This window comes from Sinocyclocheilus anshuiensis, unplaced genomic scaffold, assembly GCF_001515605.1.
Source record: "Sinocyclocheilus anshuiensis isolate Anshui unplaced genomic scaffold, SAMN03320099.WGS_v1.1 scaffold816, whole genome shotgun sequence".
NCBI lineage: Eukaryota > Metazoa > Chordata > Actinopteri > Cypriniformes > Cyprinidae > Sinocyclocheilus > Sinocyclocheilus anshuiensis.
Window position 1 is genome coordinate 928,368 of NW_015554154.1, and position 24,110 is coordinate 952,477.

A 24,110-nucleotide genomic window follows, 5' to 3' on the forward strand; every position below is an offset into this window, starting at 1 on the left:
CTGCCTGTGAAAAACAAGAGACTGAATGACATCATCTCTGCATGCACTGTATCGACTCACATTGCAGTCCAGTAGATCTATACTGTCCAGGCTCTTGCTTCTGTGGATGCGGCCCTTGATCCTGCGCAGTGATGGTTTGCCCTGACTCGCAGCCGCAGCAGGTAGCGTCGCAGCAGAGGCAGCAGAGGCAGCGGGGGCATCTGAATCAGGTGGCACCCTGCAGTGGAGAGACATTAGCACATAATCATACGGCATGCTGGGATCATTAATGTCCAGTCAGACCAGATGCTACCTACATTTACACGCTTTTATCCAAAGCGTCTTAGATTCAAGGTACTGTTCAAAAGTTTAGGGTATGTTGTTTTTAAAGAAATTTTAAATACTTTGAATTCAGTAAGGATGCATTCAATTCATCAAAACTGACAGTAAATAAATGTATAATGTTCCAAAAGATTTGATTTTATATAAATGCTGTTCTTTTAAACGTTCAAATTATTTAAAAAAAATAATAAATCCGGCCAAAAATGTATGACAATTTCCACCCAAAACTTAAGCAGCACAATGTTTTTCAACATTTCAGCCGTTTCTTCAAATCAGCATATTAGAATGATGTCTGAATTATCATGTGACACTGAAGTAATGGCTGCTGAAAATGCAGCTTAGTCACCACATGAATACATTACACTACAAAACACTAAAAATAGAAAACTGTACTTTTAAATTGCAATAATATTCCACAATATTACTGTTTTTACTGTATTTATGATTACATAAATGCAGCCTAGATGTGCATAAAAGACATTATTCAAATATATTAAAAACATCTTTCAAACAGGAAATATTTGAGCAGAATGTATGTTTTATCAGTTCATACATCTAACCCAGGGAATCTAACCCAGGACTAATTTTTGAGCTACTGCAAGGAACAAAGAGTTAGTTTAAGGCAAGCAATGTTATATTCTTAAGATTTCACAGGGTAAATCAGGGACATCTTCTGCAATTTACGTGATGGAGCAAGAAATATACACATCAGAGTTTAGGTGTCATCACTCATCCCTGATTACCCTAACCCAACTAAAATCCAAGCTTATCATAAAAGGGTCTTATGTAACTCTACACTCACCACTAGGATAGACTGACTGTTTTTTTGTTAAGATTAGACTTTGTATAATGTGCCTGCATCAAAGATTCCAGAAGTATTTCTCTCACTTATACACATATGGATCTCTCTTCTCTCACAGGAGGTGTCTGCTAGCGTAAATTAGTGCAAGGAGCAATTAAACCCTCGGGATATATTGGCCATGATAGCTTTAATGCTCTCATAAAAATCGCTGTCTCCATAATTAGAGGTGCTTTCTAAGGCAAGCATCACTGTTACCATTGCTCACATTTACGGTAAGGGATTTAAACAACCCCTAAACCCTAAGTAATTCATTTTGGGGCGTGAAAACATCCAGCATGGTTTGTACTCAGGAGATGAACGATACCCCAAATCATGCATGAGGAGGAGTGTGCCATTACTTTTCAGTGATCTAAAAAAAATCTGTATCTAGAAACCAAATATCACAGAGACTGAGAGTACTAATTCTCTCTCCCACCTTTTCTCTGTTTGGGCCAAAATCCATAGGGCTACTGTAAGCAGGTGATCTCTAGGGAAAAGTCAGAGAGGGATTTGTTTTAGTCCTGTCACTGGGTGATTTATGCAACCCCAGTGGCCTTTAGGAATGAGTATCACCTTCCAGTTTGATTTTCCTGCTGCTGTCTCTTGTCAAACTGAAGAGACAAGAGAGTCTGAAGTGCACACCCACAGTGAGAACAGCAGAATTCTATTATGAAATCCTTAAAGGGGTCATATGATGCGATTTCAAGTTTTCCTTTCTCTTTGGAGTGTTACAAGCTCTTGGTGCATAAAGAAGATCTGTAAAGTTGCAAAAACTAAAGTCTCAAATCCAAAGAGATATTCTTTATAAAAGTTAAGTCAGCCACGCCTACCTAAAACGGCTCGTTCTAACACGCCCCCACATATCTATGTCACTATGTGGAAATATTAGTATAATGCAGCCCAAATGTGCAGCAAAGAAAGAAGGCGTGGTTTCAGGAACAGCAGTAGTGTTGATGCAGCCATGTCAGGGAGACGCTGTGTGTTTACAAAATAATTATCTTTAAAATAGCATCATATGACCCCTTTAAAACCGAATAAGCTCAGAGTAAAGCACTGAAGATCCATCTTGTACAGGAGTCTATAGGTGCCTTGCAGTAAAATAAAAACAAATATTTGCCTGAAGCTATATAATTGGCTGATATCATACCTGAGATTCAAATAAATAATTAAATAAACTAATAAAATCAGATTTATGGGCAGCAGATTGACCCGCTTTCCACTATTTGATGACACACTGAGTAAATGAAATTAAAAAATGAAATATTAAAAAATAAAAACCACAAAAAATTTGATTAATGAGCATTTGATTGACTTGCTTTTCAGATGATACACAGAATAAAAAACGAAATAAATAAAACAAAAATAACCCGTGGTCCTGACAGAATCTTTTTAACACACATGACATATCACGTTTTATATATATTGCATATTTTTGTTCACTTGTTTACACAGACAGCTCCACCATTATTTAAATTAACAGCATGTAAATATAATATAAAAATGTTCGGTGACTGAACATGTGTGTCAGAACTTCTATTCCTGTTTAAAAAAAGCTAAACCTGACCAAATAGGCCACTCCAATTGTGAATTTTCAGGATCCATCTTCCTCCATATCCTCCATAGCCAGTTTCTGTTCCAAAAGGGCAGACAGGCTGAGTGACAGTGGCCCTTCTGTCCACTTCCTCTCATTTTTACATGGTGGTCAGGCTGATACACGTGCTCTTTCACTCCCTGGCAGAACACACTCAACAATTCATTCCCCAAACCAGAGAGCAGTCTGGCCAAAGTGAGAGCCTTGGATCCCATTTGCTGCTGTGAATTCCTCTGATTGGCAGGCAGAGCACCAGAGCTGGGCTTCTCTCCTGTGACCTCCACACTGCCCACGATCCCTAGAGGATTTGCACTAAACCCAAGAGCACCGCATTCAATCTGGACCGGCTTCTGTTGCCACCAAGCTCACTCTCTCCCTTTTCTCATCTCTCTCTCACACACACACACATTGTCTGTTATTCTGGGGACTCGTTCACACTGTACTAAGCAGAAGCTTAAACCCTCTGCAGTACAAGAGTGGAAGAATTTAACTAAACTCATAATGTAGTCACATAACACAAGTATTTAGAAAACCAATCTAACAATTACCTCAAATATTTCTATAATATTTTAGCATATAAATGTTAAATCATTTATTTTAGACATATAAAAGCTAATCATTGAATTTTGGAAATATGTTGTCTAAATATGATGCTTACTATTTTTCCACACATTATAAATGGGTCTGCAAAGGGGCTTCTTAATACTTGGGGGTCCCTGGCATAAAAAAAGTTTGAAATGCCCTGGCTTTCTAAAACTCAGAATAACATGGAAAAGAAACCTTTTATCGCTTGTTGCTTTATCATGTCTGGTCAAGACAAGGTGTAAAGTAAAACAAGGCCAGAGAGCAGGTCCCCAAACAGGAGCAGAGATGGGTACAGTAAAAAAGGGCACAGTAAAATGCTGATAATTTATCACACTTTTTGAGGCTCTAGCATTATTGTGCAAAGTGAAAAATGTCTAAGCTGCAGCTATTTTTAGGCCAGGAAAATATTACATGTTGAAGTGTCCTTTCCTTGGCCCTTAAGAGTAATGCACTAAGATATTAAGCAGTCTGCCCTGTTTATCCACCCCTCTCAACTTCACAACAAACAAGAGCATTTCCTTCAAAAGGAAAAACACTCCTCACGACTCCTCTAAGAGGTGAGCTTCATGAATGTTACATGAAGTCTTGCCTAGAAATAGCAATTCTTCCAGCTCAGTGTGAGTGTTTTAAGAGGTCACTGGCACTGGGAGATCCTGCAAGCACTGATTACTGTACCACACACACATTACACATTTAACAAATCATTTAATTGAAGTGTTAATTTTATAAATTATTATTAGATGTAAAATAATATAATAAATAGTGCATGAATTTATAAAATTAACCTTTCAATTAAATAATTGGTTAAAATGATATTACTTATAAAAAATATATATTATTAAATACTATATAAATGAATTTGATGTATAATGCATTTTTAATATACTACTTTTGTACTATATTTAATATCATAAAAGTAAATAATATTTTATATTTTAAATATGTAATAATATATGAATTTATATATAATATATAGACTTCTAAACACACCGCGGTGTTTCGTTACTGAATGAATCCACGTTTTGGAGGAAAAAAAATGAGTACACCAATCATTCAATGACTAATTCAAACAGTTACTTGCTTTGCTTCGGAATGAATCAAACGTTTGAACCAATTAGTTGAATGAATGACTGAATGACTCACTCAATGAGAAAGTGACTTGCTGCCACCTACTGGTAGGGTTTTTAGTTTCATAAAGCATCATTTCATTTTTCTTAAAACCATTTATCTCAGCATAATTCATGTAATTCTATTTGCGTAAATGCATTCATGCCATCTCAGAACAGTCAGTGTAACTATACCCCAAAAAATCTATATTTTCTATTCTCTATTCTACTGTTTGTAATGTCTATTCATTTTTTTTTCCCCCATTTAACACAATAATGACTTCAAGTTATCTTTTGGGGGTTAATTTTCTCAGCCTAAACTGATATTGGATTATTCTTGAATTAATCAGCACATCATGAAATTAATTAGATTAAAATTTTTAATCACTTGACAACCCTAATATAAAGAATTATTTAGATAAATCTATATATAATTAGATAGATTAATAACATATTTAAAGAAATACAATTTAAATAAAGTGAGTAAAGAAAACAAATCCATTCAGTCTTTTTCTGCCATGAATCAACACAAGATGCTTATATAATGAGGTGAAACTAAATCTGACTGCCTCATTATCAATAGCAATAGATTGATGCAGAATCACATTTATAGTCATTTGTGTATGTTAAAATAGCCCACTGCCGTCAGTGCCTATGGCCCTGTGGGCAGTGCGTTGACATGTAGCGCTGTTGCGCTTCGGGTGTCCCGAGTTCGAGTCCCGGCTCACGGACCTTTCCTGATCCTATCCCCATCTCTCTCTCTCCCACTTCACTTCCTGTCCACCTACTGTCCTATCTAAATAAAGACATAAAATGCCAAAAATAAATCTAAAAAAAATAAATAAATAAATACCACTGCCGAGGATGTGTGATCACTCGCACCATGCTTGGCATGCTCTAACAGAGGTGATGTTCTCGTGTGAGGGTTCAGCATAAACAGATAGCCCCACCAAGGCTATGGCGTATGACATTGCATGGTCGGAGGAGCAGAGACCTTGTGCCGATGTAGATCCATTACTCAGTTCAGTGATTGTGACACTACCTGTTATGATACATTCATTCAATAGGATGCCAAGGTGAGGGCAAGGAGCTTTGATGTATTCATATCATTGATGTACACAGCACCTGATATGAGCGAATATAAGACAGCGCTCGGGTGTGTGCTGATTGCAAGCTGGGATAGTTTTAAGGCTAAACTGCATGACTAAGAGAAGAAAGTGTCCTGAGGATGCTATCAGTCATCAAATCTTTCTCAGATGAAAGTGGACAAGTGAGACTCACTCTGAGGGATGTGCTTTGACCAAGACCAGTTTCAGGTCCAAACTGCATTGTGCTCAAAGAGCACTAATAAAAATGTTTCTCTACAAATCCAATTAATCCATATGCAAATTATCATTAAATTACAGAGCCCCCATCACTTTTTAAGTCTCCATGAGGGTCTGGTTTAAAGACCCCTGTTACTGACTGAGTTTTTATGCAATGACCCTGCATTCAAGCTCTAACAAGGTGTTTCCAAACAGTCTCGTGTGACTTTATGCTCTATAGCCATTCCTGGCACGAAGAGCTGGATGCTTTCTGCAGAGCAATCAAGTGCAACTTACCAAAGACATCAAGGGTCAAACTAAATCTGCAAATGCATCCAAATTCTTAAAACTCGACACCTCAGTCTTTGGTGAATCTCCTTTAATCACTTCAGGAGAAGCAACTCAAGTGGTGGAATCATCTGGGAACTTATGTGCAGAGTTCATGATGTAAACACAGAAGCAGAGATACAGACGCAACACACAGCTTTAGTCTAAGCAGCCCTTCTAGAATGATTCCTCCTCTTCACCCGTCGTTCAGAGGTTAATCTGCAACACTGATCCCTGAATACCATTAACACTGCACAGGCTCCTGTGACCTGGACAAACAGGACATGATGTCTTTCACACTTCTTTGTCTTTCCCTCTGCTTTCCTAAGATGACGGTGTAATCATGAAAACTAGATTAATACCACCAAAGAGTTTAGAAAGTCACAAGACTACAAAGCAAGGAATATTAAAGCAAGTATAAAACTTTAAGCATGCGAAAATCTGTGTGTTTGTGTTGGTGGTCACATTGATGGGATAACTGTAAATAATCTTAGCAGTGGACCTTTGACATGAGATGACCAGGAGCAGAACAGAAAGTGACATGCTGATTAGGTGGGCCAGACAGCTTCGACAGATGGAGAGGGAGATTAGGGATATTGTCAGATTCTGTTCCGTGTTTTGTGGTTGTTTTGCTCCTCATGTGCCTTCCTTTCCCATGTTTAATTTGTCCCAGGTGTTTCCCATGATGTTTCATTGCTCCCAGGTGTGTCTCGTCATCCCCTCCTCCTGTGTGTATAAATAGTGTTCCCTGTGTGTGCTCCAGCGTCCGGTATTGTTCATGTCATGTCTATGTCTACATGTATTGCGTGAGTGGTCCTTTGTATTCATTAAACCCATTTGGATTGATGTACTCCTCGTCTCTCTTCGTTCCTTGCTCCTCAGTCCTCTCAGCAGTGCACCCGTGACCGAATACCGGACCAAACAGTAAGCGTCATCCCTTCCCCGTGTTTAATTTCCGTGTTTTTGAAAGTTTTTGTTTCCTAGTCTTTCCCCCCGCCCACGGCGATGGAAATTGCCGCTCGCGTCGCCGCCCTAGCTCGCCTCGATCTCCCCTTCTACGAGTACGCCAGGGAGTTCTGCAAGCTCGCGGAGGTGACGGCGTTTGAAGACGCCGTCCTCAATCAGCTGTTCTGGCTCGGGGCCAACTACCATCGCTCCGTGGACCTCCCAGACACCACTGGACTAAGTTGGAGGGAAGGTGTCTTCCGGTGTCTGGGGAGTGTCCGGTCCCGAGCCAGATCCAGCCCGCCGCCGTCCGCGGCTTCCCCAAGTCAGCCGGCAGTTAATGTGGCAAGCCGAAAGGACGTTAATGTGGCAAGCCGAAAGGACGTTAATGTGGCAAGCCGAAAGGACCTCGTCATCCCCTCCTCCTGTGTGTATTGTTCATGTCATGTCTATGTCTACATGTATTGCGTGAGTGTTCCTTTGTATTAATTAAACCCATTTGGATTGATGTACTCCTCATCTCTCTTCATTCCTTGCTCCTCAGTCCGCTCAGCAGTGCACCCGTGACAGATATAGACGTGTATCAAACATGACAGTACAACGGTCACAGGCCCATGCTTAGTGTCTCCCACCGTCCACCCGTCCTGACTGCAAGAGCAGTACACAAACACGACCTGGCACCCGCACCTAGAGCAAAACACCGGTCTAGCCACAAATTCTTATTAAACAAAGGCGGCAAAATCATAAGGACAAACACCTCTGATATGGAGAAAATGTTTTAAATGTTGCCAGGTTTTAAAAAGTTGCCAGATAATTTTATTCAAAAGCAACTTATAGTATGGTAAAGGTATATTTTTGTCTCTGGGGATCAAACCCATGCATAATAGAATATTTAAACAATTCAATACATGTCACATGTCACCCGTTTCAAATGTTTGGGGTCTGTAAGATTTGTTGTTGTTTTGAAAGAAATTAATACATTTATTCAGTAAGGATGCATTAAATTAATCAAAAGTGACAGTACTCAAAGACTCAAATGCTGTTCTTTTAAACTTGATCATGGTCTCCACAAAAACACTAAGCAGCACAACTGTTTTAAGCATTGATTTAATAAAAAAAATTTTGGGCACCAAATCAGCATATCAGAATGATTTCTGAAGGATCATGTGATACTGAAGACTGGAGTAATAATGCTGAAAATTTCGCTTTGCCATCACAAGAATAAATGAGTTTAATTTAAATTAGAAAACAGTTAGTTTAAATTCCAATAATATTTCACAATGTTACCATTTACTGTATTTTTAATCAAATAAGAGCTTCCTTAATGAACCTAAGAGACTTTTCAAAAACAATTTTGAACGGTTGTATACATGCTGGACAGCATTTTAGTCTGACTTCACAAGATTCAGGTAAAATAAAAAGATAGATTATTACTTTTGTCTGACTAAAATCAAATTTCAAAGTTCATGTAAATGTACTTAGTTTCTGTGGAACATCTTGCATGATAGTCCTGTAGAAGAGTGTTATAGAAACAGGACACTTTCTGCTGTTATGACTAAGCATTGTGTCACACCCTCAGGTTGCAGCTTCAGCTTGGTGACCAACTGCATGTTGTTTTTATCCTGCAGGTCAATATGGTGAGTACTATGAGTCAGCCCGGCTGAAAGCAGATCTGACTCGAGGATCAGAGGGGTCATACTTGTCCAGGCCAGCCCACAAGGAGCAAAAACTCTGAGGCCTTATGCTATCATCCCTCCCGGTGGGCTGGTTTTTTAAAGGAGTCATGACTAAGAAGTTAAGGTACAGGTTTAAAAGTCATAAAGTGGGACACTTTTAGAGGACAGTGTTGTGCTGTAGAGCTAAACAGATTAAAATCCTGACTTTAACCAAATGGCTAATACAGACAAAAATTGTGTTGCATTAACTTTAAACAAATAGTTCACCCAAAAATAAATATAGACCTTAGTCAGGTTAGATGCTATATTGAATTTAACATGGATTTACAGTCTTCATAATATCACACACTTTATTATGCTCCTAGGGCAAATCATTTTTACAACTCAACTCTTTTATGAAGATTTTGCATATAGAATTTTTTTTCCCTAAAAGACTCCGTACATTTGGCATGCTGTTAAAGAACAGTACAATCCATTGAACGTAATGTACTTCTATCCATCACAGCCTTGTTTTCATTCCTGTCAAAAAGTAAATATGGCGCTAACATCTATTGAGTAAATTTTCAGCAAATTTTCATTTTTGGGTATCTATTCCTTTAACTAAATGATCATAATTGGGCACCTGAATTATGTTTAACTTAATTTAATGTTTTGTGAGCAAGGTTTGTGTTAATAACTCTCTACATCCAATTCCCAATCTCCACATTTCCCGCTCTTTTTTCTGCTTTACCCAATAGATTAATCCCAAATGCGATTACAGTGGCCAACTCACCGCCAACTTTAAGCAGAATCCCCCCTACAACCCCTCAAACACATAACCCTCCTTAAAAGACGTTCCACACGAGGAGGCTGTGGGGCGGCAGAGGAGCAAGAGCCGTAAGGCAGGGATGAGGCAGTAAACCCAGGGTAATCTGTCCCCCACAGTGCCATAAAGCATCTGAAAGGAGATTACAATCTCACGGCAGAGTGGAAAACATGTGTGTCAAAAACAAACAGAGAAACAGAGCTATTTTATCCTGACCACACATCTCTGAGACAATGACAATGTTGAGGACATGGAGAGCAATCAGTGTCAATCAGTGCTGAGATTTCCTCTCTGGTGCCTATAGTGGAGTAACTGAAGCACAGCGTTGTCAGTTTTGACACTCTGAATCTCTTTTTAAGTGTTTGCACACTTTAAAAGTTGTATTTCAGTCTGACACAATCAATAAAATGTACTCTACTGTCTGTCTTAGGTTTTTGTGATATCAGACTTTAACAGACCTCACATAATGTGATTGTAGCTCACCTTCATCCAGCATGCACACTGTAAAAAATGATTTTTCGAAGTTACTTGCCACTTCTTTGTAATTATTAGTGAAATATACTTGTAATTTCTGAGTGGGAATTTTCAGTTTTGTGAATCGGACTACAATTTTTCACCACATTGCGCACTTGTTTCAAAAGACAAGTGACACATGACATATCACTTAATTATACTGTTTGACTGAGTGTCCAACAGGAAAACATGTACTTTTGTAACACTGGATAGTCTAGAGCTACAGTCATTGTTTAATATAAAAGGGGCTCGGGTTCAAACTTGTTCCTTGGACAATAAAGTCTTGCTTTTGAGTTTCAAGTGACTTGAGGACCGGTAGATGATGGCTAAATCAAATTTAGAATTGCAGATTGGTGGTTTCTTGTTTTGGGGTTTCTTTTTGTACCTACAATGATCATGCAATCATTAAAGGCAAAAACATATTTTCTGGAAGTTGCAATTAAAATCCACTCTGCTCAACACTCAGTTTGGGGGTGTGATGCTTCTGGGTGAGTTCATGCATCATTAAGCAGGTGGGAGAACAATGGCTTGCAGGAGGCAACAGACAGACATCTGGGAGGGTGCAATACAACGGTTCTCCCACTGTCAACACATTCGGTTGCCGTGCTTACAGTATGAACAGGAACCAGCAGAGAGCCAATAACTGCAGGCTAGCTGGTTGGATGGATGCCTCCATCACGACAATAATGTAACATAATTCTGATGAAAAACCCACCCCCCTTATCAATGCACGTGACTGCTGTGCTGATGGGGAGGTGGTGGTGCCAACACACGACACACCCTTGTGAATCTTTTGAGGAGACCACAAGTGACAAGATAAAAGGTTTATATATTATTTGGACAAGTGCTTAAAACAGGGGTGCCCAAACTCAGTCCTGGAGGGCCAGTGTCCTGCATAGTTTAGATCCAACTTGCCTCAACACACCTGCCGCAAAATTTCTAGCATGTCTAGTAAGAGCTTGATTAGCTGGTTCAGGTGTGTCTGATTGGGGTAGGAGCTAAACTCTTCAGGACACCGGCCCTCCAGGACCGAGTTTGGGCACCCCTGGCTTAAAATGTATATATTATATACAAATCGATTTATTTATTTTAAATATTTTAATCTCTGGAACACTATAATAAAACGGATTAAATACCGTAAGGACAGCATGAAAGAAATGCATTTGTATCCCAAATGGAAGCTTTTTATAACTAGGCTATTATCTTCTTCTCCAGATTCACCTCACTTCCTCAAACATTCATCAATGGAGTTCATTTGCTAATTGCATTCCATAACAGATTAAATTTTAGCACCATTAAAATACTACATGATAATGTGGGTTTGCATAACATACAACACAGGGTTGAGTCTGAATTCTGAGGACCAGATGTGAGCAATCACAATCCACTGGTTTGGGTGTCAGCAGGTGTTCGGATGGAACAGAAATGTTCTGATTGATCTTTGAATATAACAAGCAAGTACAATTCAAAATAAGTAAAAAAAAAAATAAAAAATGCAAAAATAGAGAGGTACAGTATGCAATATAATATAAATGTAATATAATAATGTAATAACCAGCTTCAACCTCCACTCAACCAGCGCACACAAATATCATTAAGATAATGAACACATGCCGCTGTAAAATCAGAGGATGTGGATAATTTTGTTCTTTCATTTGGAAGAATGTTGCAAATGCACTGAGAGGTAATTGTTAAATGGATTTGAGTGGCTGCACCCATGTGATTAATAAGCTGTCTGAGTGCATTCAGCGTGGAGGCACTAGAGAATGAAAATGAAAAAATAACCAAGTCAAATGCAAATGCAAAATATCATTACAAAAATATAAATTTATTATCGTTAACTCAGCTATTCAGGCTCAACAACATTATTTCTTGGTCCATATGTTAGCTTTTATTATACCAAGGAAGGACCAATTCAGTCTATCACCAGTGTACGAAGAGAGAGATTTACAGCACAACAACATATCAAAGAGACAAAAAAAAACATATAAAAAAAAATATTAAAAAATCAGACATGAGAGATGAAAAAGGTGGGTTCAAGAGAAGAAAAGAGCAAAAACAAACAAAAGTAAGCATAACAGCTCTAATTGTGCTGTCCAAGATTAAAATGCAACAGTTTCTCCATCTCTTTTTTCTTCCCTTTTTGTGTTTGACAAAACCTCGGCGCACGTCACACTTCACTCTCCTCCCATTCCACACTCACTTGCTCACTTCTCAAACTGTTCAGTTTCTACTCACCACAGCTGTCTCTTCGGAGGGATGCAGTCGTCTTTGTTGGAGGCTGTCACTCCCATGGCCATCTGCATCACTGTTATATATTTCTGGTACTTCATAGTGTCCACCACTACCACCACGAAACCAACATAGGTGAGCTTGTGCGCGTCTATTCCCTGGCATCCGCCTGCGCCGGGTCCGCCTCGTTCACTTTCAGAGCGCCATTTCCAGTGCTGAGGGACTGACAAGGAAAACACTCCTCAAGAAGCGCGACAAAAGGTACCATGCCGCTAGGACCCATGTCTGTTGTGACTCTGTAATCTCATTAGTGCTCTGAATAGCCAGCTAATCCATTCAGTGTTGGTCAGGAGCGGCACATTGTTTCTGCGCGCTCCTCGGGAAGCACTTTCTGTTCTGAAAACAATCAGAGAGAAACTCTGACAGAAGCCAGCGGCAAGTGACAGCGGTGTGTGTGAGGTAGGAGAGAGGAAAAGTGTGCATGTATATACACGGAAAAAAGAGAGAGACAAGGGAGAGGGAGGGAGAAAGAGAGAGAGAGGGAGAGACGTGCACATGCTCGGGAAGAGCAAGAGTGGGGGTGAGAAGCAAAGAGCGAGAAAGACAGAAAGCGAGAGAGCGTCTCTCAGATGGCACGGAAATAGATTTCAGAGTATCTAAACATAATGTCAGATGATTTACAAAACAACTCCGTTCATCCAGCTCACAAAAACATCTCAATGCAAATCAGATCAAAACTGAGCATTCTGTGATTTGAGCTCTGTGACCGGTGTTTACTAATGGCAGAGGGGGATGGGAGACATGCAGGAATAGGAGCGAGGGAGATGTGAAGAAGCGGAGAGAAGGCACAATTAATTTTTTAATCCCCAACACATGCACATAACCATCAGTAAATGAACTGGATACACAGATTAAGTTTTGCAACCAAACGCATAGGGATGCAACAGTGCTATTTTAATCCATGTAAAGCATCATTCTGTCCCAAGCAACAAACCTAAACAAGAGCCATAACAATGGCTACCTGCTGACCTTCTTTCGGTCTCAATCTGCTTAAGTAACCCTCATCTGATACCGCAGAGGTCTAAAGGGCAGCCGTTGTTAGCCTGACCATTGGCTGCCTTAACCAAGTTAAAGCACAGGCTTAATTAGAAAGGGCACTTTGCCATTAGACAAAAGAACCTTATTAGTCATATGCTTTCAGGTAACCAGGACATACAATAGGATCAATAGTAAGTGCCTTTGATTTCCTAATTAAGCAATGTTTTTGCCATTCAACAGACACTTTTTACTTGTTCCTGCATTTGAGTGCTTTGTGTTGGATAGCAATTTCAGTAACCGTTATTTCTTCCTGGGTCCTGCCCACATGGGCCTGAAGGACGCCCAGATCCTTAACCTTTAGGCCTCTGAAGCACTAAATGAGATGGGGGATTGGGAGAGGGGGCTCTACACTTAAAAAGGCATGTGATTAAGAAATGGAATTGAGTGATTAGCGAGTCCATTGTAATTGTGTAGACAGAGATTAATTGATTATTATAATTGACCTCTTGGGTGTGCGGAACAACTATTTGTTGTGCTGTCAAACAACAAAAGGAATTTTGTGACTCACAAAAAGTCAGTAATTGATCTTCTATGTGTTATAATATTGCAGGAAATACCTAACCACAAGCTATATGGAGTAAAATGAAATGCGACCAGGCAGTGGTTTGAGAGCGCACCAGCGCCTCGGTCTCACAGGAGAGCCCATTAACCTTTTTAGGTTAAGCATGACTAAGAGAGATGCACTTCAGTGAGGTCAAACACCAGGACACACACAGAAATATCACTGAGATTATGTGGAGCCTGAGAGTATCGCTATTTGATGGGATTTTATGCAGTACTTTTATATCAAAGAAAATAAGCGCACTAATAACTTTTGCTCAACTCTCAACACATTTATTTTCTAATAGAGCTGAAAGTAATAAGAGCACTTTCCCCCAGCAATTATGTGCATCTAAGCTATTGAACTGAGCCTCACTAATGAATCATATCAAGTCATACTAAATATAGCAACTACAATACTGTATGAGTCATACTGAAAGAGGTGTTAAGTACATCAGATACATATTTTAAAGGAAATAAGTTATTTATCAGGAATAATCTCCCTCTCTTTCTCTCCCTCTCTTAAAGGGATAGCCTAGTAATTTAAAACGTAGTGAATTGATGCATTTTTGTAAGAAAAATATCCATATTTAAAACTTTATAAACCGTAATCTCTAACTTCTGCTAAATGTCATACGTGCATTCACAATAGAACGCCATTCCAGGCGGATGACGTAGGACGTCGGCGTAGTGTAAGCACCGGTGAGAAGTGATCAATACGGAAGCACAGAGGAGAGAGCAAAACAAAACACTGGTCATGTATTAGAAGTACAAAACGAGGATTTGTAAAGAACAATTTCGGAGGATTTCGATATAAGCCAAGAGGAGACTGGTTTTCCTTTGCTGTAAACAAAACTTCTCATGAGACTAGCATATTCTCACTGGAGATTATGCTACATCCTACGTCATCCGCTGGAACGCCACTCTCTTGTGAACGTGCGTACGACAGTCAGTGGAAGCTAGAGATTACAGTTTATAAAGTTTTGGAAAAAATATGGATATTTTTCTTACAAAAATGCCTTGAATCGCTTCAGGAGGCCTTTATAAACTCCCGGGAGCCATGTGGAGCACTTTTTTATGATGGATGGATGCACTTTATTGGACTTCTTTTGGACTGCTGAATATAGACAGCCATTCTCTGCCACTATAAACCTTGAAAGAGCCAGGACATTATTTAATATACCTTCGATTGTATTTGTCTGAAAGAAGAAAGTCATATACACCTAGGATGGCTTGAGGATGAGTAAATCATGGGGTAATTTTCATTATTGGGTGAACTAGCCCTTTAAATGAAAATTAGAAATGTTGCCATGGCAAAATAAATAATTTACACACAAAAAAATACTAAAACTGCTAAAACTAAAATAAAAATGAATTAAAGCTAAATAAAAGTATTTTAAAAATGAAATAAAAAACGACAAGCTTGTCAAAGCTTGAAAAAATGACTAAAACTTAAAAAAATTTCAGTTAATTCAAAATATCATACATACTATAATAATAATAATAATATAGAGAGAGGTATATAATAATTTTATATTTTACAATAAAAAAGGATATAAAAGGATAGTGGGAAGTAAGAGGATAACTGCACAGAATATAAATTTAAAGGGGTCATATGATGCGATTTAAATTTTTCCTTTCTCTTTGGAGTGTTACAAGCTCTTGGTGCTAAAGTCTTAAATCCAAAGAGATATTCTTTATAAAAGTTAAGAGTCAACCACGCCTACCTAAAACGGCTCGTTCTAACACGTCCCCACATATCTACATCACAATGTGGGAAGATTTGCATAACGCCACCCAAATGTTCACGCAAAGAAAGAAGGCGTAACTTTTATTCTCGCTGTAGTATTGTTGCTGCCGCCGCTGCCATGCTGTGGAGACGCTGTGTGTTTCGGTGTGAAAGCGAAACTACTTTGTCTGGCCTTCCAAAAGAGGACACAACTAGAAATCAGTGAATAAGTTGTATTTACAACACTGTTCCAGAACAGTTTAACCCAGATATTCAGATGTGTGCTACACATTTTATGGAGGATGAGGACTGTTTCCTGAACCAGTAGCCTAATGCGTCTGTGGCACAAAGGCTGTTTCTATAAAGTGGGGCAGTTCCAACTTTAATGTTCTTTTTAGCAACATCATATGACCCCTTTAATGTCTTTGATGACATGTGACAGCAGAAACAAAACAAATACAAGTGCATTAAAGGCATGTAGGAATCACATGACCAAAAGGCAAGTTTCTCTTGTTAGAACGTCCATCCTGGTCAGAGAGCATGAAGGTCAGAAAGAAAGTGGCATGTCAGCAACTTGCATGCCCTGAGGTCTCTAATAAAAGAAAGAAAATAGACTTTTCTGTCTCTTTTATTCCGTCAATACTCGTTTCCCGACAGGTCCTTGAGACACTTCAAATCAAGGCTTTAAAATGAAGACCTGGATAATAGCTGTCCTATTCTACTCATGAGCTATGCAGATAAGTAAAACAGTATGCATTTAAACAAACCCTCTATTCATATTTACACATCTAAAGACAAACAGAACGCACACATCGTAGGACACGTTTCATTTACTAAATTTAGAAACGAAGTTCTGAAAATGCATGTTATGCTCATCATCATCAGTTCAGTCTGTCTAATCCATTCTAATTACAATGATAAACACTGCATAATTCAGGTTGCACTGGCATTTTTGCAATACATAATTTATATATGTTTAATCAATTCGAGCACAGAGCTGACACTTGTGTCCCAGCCAATTATCATCTTTGCTAAAATTGTGCAGGACTCTCTAAAGAACTACTTATACTTTATAATGTCATTTAAGAAAAGGTCAAACATCTAAGTGACATCGTCTCATCCAGCATACCACATTTTTGGTGTTTCCTATCTCATTTACTCATCACATTAAAAGTGTTTTAATGTGTTTCAAGATGGTCTCTCACCAGCAAGCAGGAGTCTGGGCAGCAGAAGTAGTCCAAGGTCAGGAGAGGTGGTTGGTACACTCACACTTGCACAACAGCAGACAGCCACAGCAGGTTTTCCTATTAAAACCTCACACCTTTCAGTCACAGGTGACAGTGAGGTGCTTAACTGAGAAGACAGCGACTGGCATGCTGAGCAGAGGACACACATTGATTAAAGCTGGCATTTAAAAACTACTTGTCGTAGTTTGTCCCTGCTTTGATGAGCACCGGATGGTTTTAAGATGGAGATTTCCCCCGGGGACACGGCGAATTTGAACGTGTTGATTATCCTCGGCCATAAGTTACACCCTCAACTGGCCCGCGGACACAATTAATCACATGACTCACCGTGCAGAGATTAATTCTGAAGCCTTGGACTACAGCCCCTTCCATTCAATCACAGATGGAAATCTAACAGAGACAGCCAATAATATGAGCGCACACAGAGACTAATGAGAAGATGAATGCTGCTACATAGGGAGAGAAAATCAAACAAATACACAAACAAATGCCCTTATTAAGCAGATTCGGGTGAAGTCAGGCAATAGAGACAGACTGTGCCATCCACCATCTGCTAGTTGTAAAGGACCACTGTAACTCAACCCTCACATAGCAACCCACTCATAATCGGCATGACAAAATGACGCCCGGTCAACACCATCACCCGCTCCCTTGTGGCATGAAAACTGTGGACTGGGACATTTAATACTAACATGCATGAACATAATATATGCATACACAGAAAAAAATCTATACTTAAGCATGGGAATCCTTCCACAAAGACTTTAGCTTTACTACATGCCAGAAAATGAGCACGCCATTTTGACAGCTGGCACACTTGTAATATGAAATATGCACAAAGTAATCTAAAATGCATGTAAACGAGCTTCCATTGGAATACACCACTTCCTATTCTTCTTCCTCCTTTCGCCTCGGTTAATCTCTGACACTACAGTTTCCCACGCATGAGCCGATACCTCCAGAGGCATCAGGAAGTGTTCGGATTACGGAGAGGTTAGATGAGGTCGAGACCCTCTAGTTCCTGTCATAGCCCTTCTAGTCGACTCTAAAAGCAGGTTGAGGGGGTCAACGGATCACTGCTGGTCACTGCTGTTAGAGCAGGAAGTGGACACACACTGAGACTGATTACTGCAAAGAAATATTAGAAAACGTTAACTACAATTGAAATTGATATTTGCAGTGCTGTCTGCTCATATACATCACATCACATACTGAGGGTGTGGTTTGGCACAAGGGAAAACAAATCCCTGTTCTCATTGTTACCAATTCATTTCAGAGGGGAAAATAATAATAAAAAAACATACAGATTTGGATATTTTTAGAAACAAACAAAAGAACCAAGAAACAATTATGCAGAAAAGTTTTTTTTTCCCAACTTCAAATAAATAAGAACAAACAAATCCAGTATTTTTCTCTTGTCAAACATTTGTATGTTTACAACAGATTTCCATGTTCTTATGAAGTCTGTTATGTTCACCAAGGCTTCATTTATTTGTTTAAAAATACAGTATAAACTGTACTATTGTGAAAAGTTATTAAAATGTAAATGGTTTTCGGTTTTAATATATCTCATTCAAGATGGAATTTATTCCTTTGTCAAAGCTGAATTTTTCAACAGCCATCTTCAGTGTCACATGATCCTTCCAAAATAATTCTAATTTGTTGATTTGTTCCTTAAGAAACATTTCATCAATGGTTTAAAAACATTCAATCATTAATGCTTTTAACATCAATGTTAAAAAATAGTTGTGCTGCTTATTATTTTTTGTAAAAGCCATGATACATTTATTTTTCAGGAACTGTGGTAAAGAGAAGTTCAAAAGAATTAAATAATTACCTTGTCAATTTTGATCAATTTAATGCATCCTTACTAAATTAAAGTATTAATTTCTTTTTAAAAAATCATACTGATTGGTAGTGTGTGTGCATTATACATATATATATACACAGGTGCATCTCAAAAAAATGTGAATATCGTGAAAAAGATTAAAAAAAAATGTTTTTGGGTAAGTGAAACTTTCATATATTCTATATTCATTACATGTAAAATAAAAAATGTCAAAAGTTTTTTTTTGTTAAGTTTGATGATTAGAGCTCACAGCTCATTAAAAGTCAAAAATCCAGTATCTCAAAATATTAGAATATTTACATTTGAGTTTCATTAAATCATTCCTACAGTATAAATTCCTGGTATCTCTTGTTCTTTGAAACCACAATAATGGGAAAGACTGCTGACTTGGCAATGGTCCAGAAGACAATCACTGACACCCTCCACAAAGAAGGTAAGTCACAGAAGGTCATTACTGAAAGGCCTGGCTGTTCACAGAGTGCTGTATCAAAGCATATTAAATGCAAAGTTGACTGGAAGGAAAAAATTGGGTAGGAAAAGGTGCACAAGCAGCAGGGATGACCGCAAGCTTGAGAATGCTGTCAAGCAAAGCCGATTCAAACACTTGGGAGAGCTTCACAAGGAGTGGACTGAAGCTGGAGTCAGTGAATGGAGAGTCATCACGCTCAGACATCTTCAGGAGGAAAAGGGCTACCAAGCCACTTCTGAAACAGAAACAATGTCAGAAGCATCTTATCTGAGCTAAGGAGAAAAAGAACTGGACTGTTACTCAGTGGTCCAAAGTCCTCTTGAGAGGCATAGAATCCAAGCTTGAAGTCCAGGGTGAAGTTTCTGAAGTAAGTGATGATTTGGGGTGCTGTGACGTCTGCTGGTGCTGGTCCACTGTGTTTTATCAAGTCCAAAGTCAATGCAGCCGTCTACCAGGAGATTTTGGAGCACTTTATGCTTCCATCTGCTGACAAGCTTTATGGAGATGCTGAGTTACTTTTCCAGCAGGACTTTAGCACCTGCCCACAGTGCCAAAACCACTTCCAAGTGGTTTGCTGACCATGATATTACTGTGCTTGATTGGCCAGCCAACATGCCTGACCTGAACCCCATATGGATTCTATGGGATATTTTCAAGAGAAAGATGAGAAACAGTGAATCCAACAATACAGACGAGCTGAAGGCTCAACAGTGTCTCAGCAGTGCTGCAGGCTGATCGCTTCCATGCCACACCTCACTGATGCTGGAGTTTGTGCTAAAGGAGCCCCAACCAAGTATTGAGTGCATAAATTAACATACTTTATAGAACTTGAACTTTTCTGTTTTGCAAATCCTTTTTGTGATTGATCTTAGGAAATATTCTAATATTTTGAGATAATGGATTTTTGACTTTCGCGAGCTGTAAGCACTAATCATCAAAATTAAAACAAAAAAAATTTTTTTAAATGTTTTACTTTACATGTAATGAATCTAGAATATATAAAAGTTTCACGATATATAAGAAATATAAGAAAACTTTTCACGATATTCTAATTTTTCGTGATGCATGTATGTATGCATGTAAAGTTGAAATGTGACAACTGCCAAAATTCAAAGAATATAATAACTGTAACAGCAGTTGACTACAGTAGAGCGTGAAGATCAGATTCTAAACATCACTTGAAATATAATTTGTTTTTACTTGCAATATTGACGTTCCAGTCCTGTTTTTCAGAATTCCAGGAAATGCTTTCTAAGACCTATTTCTTCCTGGGCTCCTCTGGACACTTTTGTATAATTCAAACACTGGCCTCATGTATGCAGGAGGGACTCGCTGTCACCCAGGGCTAAAAGAAGTAAACAGGGGTCGAGGTCTTGGGCTAAGAGCTCAGTACAAGTCGAGCCATGAGGCAGGACTGGAGAAGCGATTTATGACAGTTGTCCAGAGGGCAGGGAAAAAGGCAGAGGACAGCTGAAGCAGGTGAGCGGGAAGTGCCAGACAGGAAGGGCAGAGTGCTGTGGCATTTCATAGCGGGCAGAGACAGAAGGGCAGTGAGGCATGAAGCCACAGCAGTCCCACTCTGCCTCTGTCACCTGCCTCCTACATCTCTCATTCACTCGCTCTTTCATCATCTCTCCTGTCACCTCTTCTCTTTAGTCATTAGTGCCCCACACTGAGAAAAGTGCTGACGGCTCCTGGAGTCGTACAGGTCTGGAAGAAACTCAAACATATGAGCAACTGAACTTTCTGCACCCACACCCTAAAACGCTAAATTAAACAGCCACTAGTAACTGGACAGATGGATAGACACAGGGAAGGTGAACAATAAAAATCAATAATTGTTCTTAAAATATAATACAATAAAAAAAAAACATTTTATGATTAAACTATTATACAAAATCATATCTTTTATATAAATTATTTTTATTTTATAATATTTAAGTTTTTTTTAAATAATCAACCAGTGTGACTTTTCTGAGAATAAAGTCATAAAATGAAGTTGTTAAGATATTACAGTACATGTATAAACAAAAGAAAGCGGTGTGCACTAACACATTCTTCAGCGTATACAGGCTGGAATAGCGCCTTCTCCTTAACAAGGGGGTCATCAGAATCTGACAGTGTTTCCATGGTGATGAGGTGAATGAATTTTTAACTCGTCCAGTGGAAATTCTCTCTGGAAAGCTCATTTTCCTTATTCAAAATGAGTAGATTGGATACAGAAATCTACATAAATATAGGACAATGCACTGTGATTACGTTAGTTGCAAATGTCTACTGTGTGTGTGGTGTGTACGTGCTTAGATGTGAGTCCATTAGAATTCAAGCATGTGCACACTTCGTCAATGTCAATCATTGGATAAATGATGGTCTGAAAACTAAATGGAGAGATGGTTCTACTAATGTGCTATTGAAAAAAGACACTTGGGTGCAGTTTTAAGGGTCCCATTGTTGCCATGGCATCAGGACACTGTAGCTGAAGGCAAAAAAATAAAAATAAAATAAAGTATATAAATAATACAAAAATCTCAACAGTTTGACATGAGAGAAAAACCATCATACAAGCATCTCCTACACATTTTTTTGCCAATTTTTACTTAAAGGGATAGTTCACCCAAAAATGTATGACTTTCATTTTGAGGTAAGTAATCTTGAGGTAAAAAATTTCACACATCATTTCATTTGTAAGCATGATAAATGACAGAACTGGGATCAGAGGCGTCATGCCCATTCAAAGTGAGGGGGCACGTGCCCCCTCAGATTTCTGAGCGGGATTTTGCAGGAAATGCAGCTTCCAAAAGACAAAAAATAGCCAAATAATATTTTTTATATTTGGTACAATCACACTGGTGTGATGAGACCGTTCAGTGCGGCACAGCATCAGCTGCTAAATTCAAATCTGCGTTCACGCTTTGGCTGACGCTGAGCCAGAGACAGACGCGTTTGTACAGCGCTGCATTATAACCAATCTCACACACGATTCTGTTGAGCTTATGAATGCAATGGCCAATCAGAGACGTTCAGATGAGTCATCGCTGAAACGTGGTGTTTTGTTCACTTGCTCGCTGACTGTAAACAACAAAGTGCAGATGTGCGTTAATGTAAGTAAGATATTAATTTCACAGTGTAAACAGCTTCAGTGATTTAAATGGGAGTTTTTGAGAGTGCCTGAACTCTGGCTAGTCTGAAGTGAAAATGTTAGTAACTTGCAATTTTGTTATTAAATTCACATTAAATACAAAGTCAGTCGTATTAAAAATATTTTATAGCATGACACCCATATCTGGTACTTAGGCCCAAGTAAAAAGTAGGGTCTTTATGTGTAGTTAATAGATTACACTATTACTCTACTTTGCCCATCACCCATTAGCTATAGATCAAATAACAATCTGGTGCAAAACGCATTTGTTTGAGAAAATGTTAGTAACTTACAATTTTGTTATTAAATTCACTCTGGCTGAACTCTGGCTAGTCTGAAGTGAAAAGTGATTTAAATGGGAGTTTTTGAGAGTGCCTGAACTCTTTCTAGTCTGAAGTGAAAATGTTCTTTAATGATGTAAATGTTCTTTGCTCTCTGTAAAATGAAAATGTTAGTAACTTACAATTTTGTTATTAAATTCACATTAAATACAAAGTCAATCATATTAAAAATATTTTATGGCATGACTCCCATATCTGGTAAAAACTGTTTAAAAGTCGAATGTTAGTCGAAAGACTGTTAAAGTCAGGTTTTTATGTGTAGTTAATAAATTACACTATTATGCTACTTTGCCCATCACCCATTCTAGATCAAATAACAATCTGGTGCAAAACGCATTTACTTACACGTTTGAGAATCGAGATATTTCCTGATATAGTTAACTCATTTGAAAATATTTTGAACAAAAAGGAAAAATATTAAATAAACCATAAGTAAAAATATTTTATAGCATGACACCCATATCTGGTACTTAGGCCCAAGTAAAAAGTAGGGTCTTTATGTGTAGTTAATAGATTACACTATTACTCTACTTTGCCCATCACCCATTAGCTATAGATCAAATAACAATCTGGTGCAAAACGCATTTGTTTGAGAATTGAGATATTTTCTGATATAGCCTAGTTAACACGTTTGGAAATATTTTGAATAAAAAGGAAAAAATAAAATAAAACATAAGCCTATATCAGTTATACAGCGTGTATATGGCTGCTGTGTCACATGACAAGCATGACGAGCCCCAACCCCTCCCCCCGACTGGTGCCCCCTCAAAAATCATGAGTGCATGACGCCCCTGACTGGGATCATCAACAGATTCTCACACAAGCTTTTCATTTCAAGTAAACTGAATTATTGCAATAAATTAATGCACAAAATTGCAAACCTTTTAAAAATAAATAAATAAACTTAAAAACAGCACACTTTGTACTTGATATTATTTGAAACAGCTGAAGGATAAGAGACAGGTTTCTAAATTATATTAATATGTAGCAGATTGTTACGGAGTGACAGAGAAGTGAAGCGAGCGGATCCATTTGCAAAGCTTTATTTAAAGCAGGGTTTCTACAGACATGAACAAGTTAAATTTAAGACTTTTTAAGACCTTTTTAATACCACCTTATATGGAATTTAAGACCTAAACCTGTAATGGAAATACACATTTTATTACATACATATATGTAATATTTCATGTGTATAAATTAAAAAGAAAAAATATCAATGCTGTAATAAATGGTATTTATTACTATGATATACAGTGAACTTTTAATGTCAGCAGACAATATTCCATACAAAATATCCCTGCAAAATAACTGCATCACTGAGATTTTTCGTGGAGTAAACAATTTATTCTGAAGCAATATTTTCATCAGTGTTCTATCAGCTTTTACATACTTAAATCTGCATATTTACCTTTACAAAGGCCTATTTTTAACCAAATTATTACAATTTATCAA

The 24,110-nt window shown here is 38.3% G+C and overlaps 1 protein-coding gene and 1 long non-coding RNA gene across 7 annotated transcripts in view; one reads left to right on the forward strand and one right to left on the reverse strand.

Moving 5' to 3' along the window:
• LOC107670746 (tight junction protein ZO-1-like) overlaps positions 1-12,693 on the reverse strand; it is a 133,864-nt gene extending 121,171 nt beyond the window's left edge. For 4 of the 6 annotated variants that reach the window (XM_016463481.1, XM_016463477.1, XM_016463475.1 and 1 more), the window contains exons 1-2: positions 12,253-12,692; positions 61-217 (exon numbers count right to left, since the gene is read on the reverse strand). In XM_016463481.1, coding sequence (XP_016318967.1) covers positions 61-217; positions 12,253-12,347 — 252 coding nt within the window. In that variant the 5' untranslated portion in view covers positions 12,348-12,692. Of the gene's footprint in view, positions 1-60; positions 218-12,252 lie in introns of all 6 variants that reach the window. The other 2 variants (XM_016463473.1, XM_016463472.1) reach the window with 1 other exon arrangement.
• Positions 12,694-16,562: 3,869 nt separating this feature from the next.
• LOC107670748 (uncharacterized) lies at positions 16,563-17,551 on the forward strand. Its single transcript, XR_001632117.1, has 2 exons — positions 16,563-16,855; positions 16,942-17,551. It is a non-coding gene; the product is annotated as an uncharacterized LOC107670748 (long non-coding RNA).
• Positions 17,552-24,110: the final 6,559 nt, after the last annotated feature.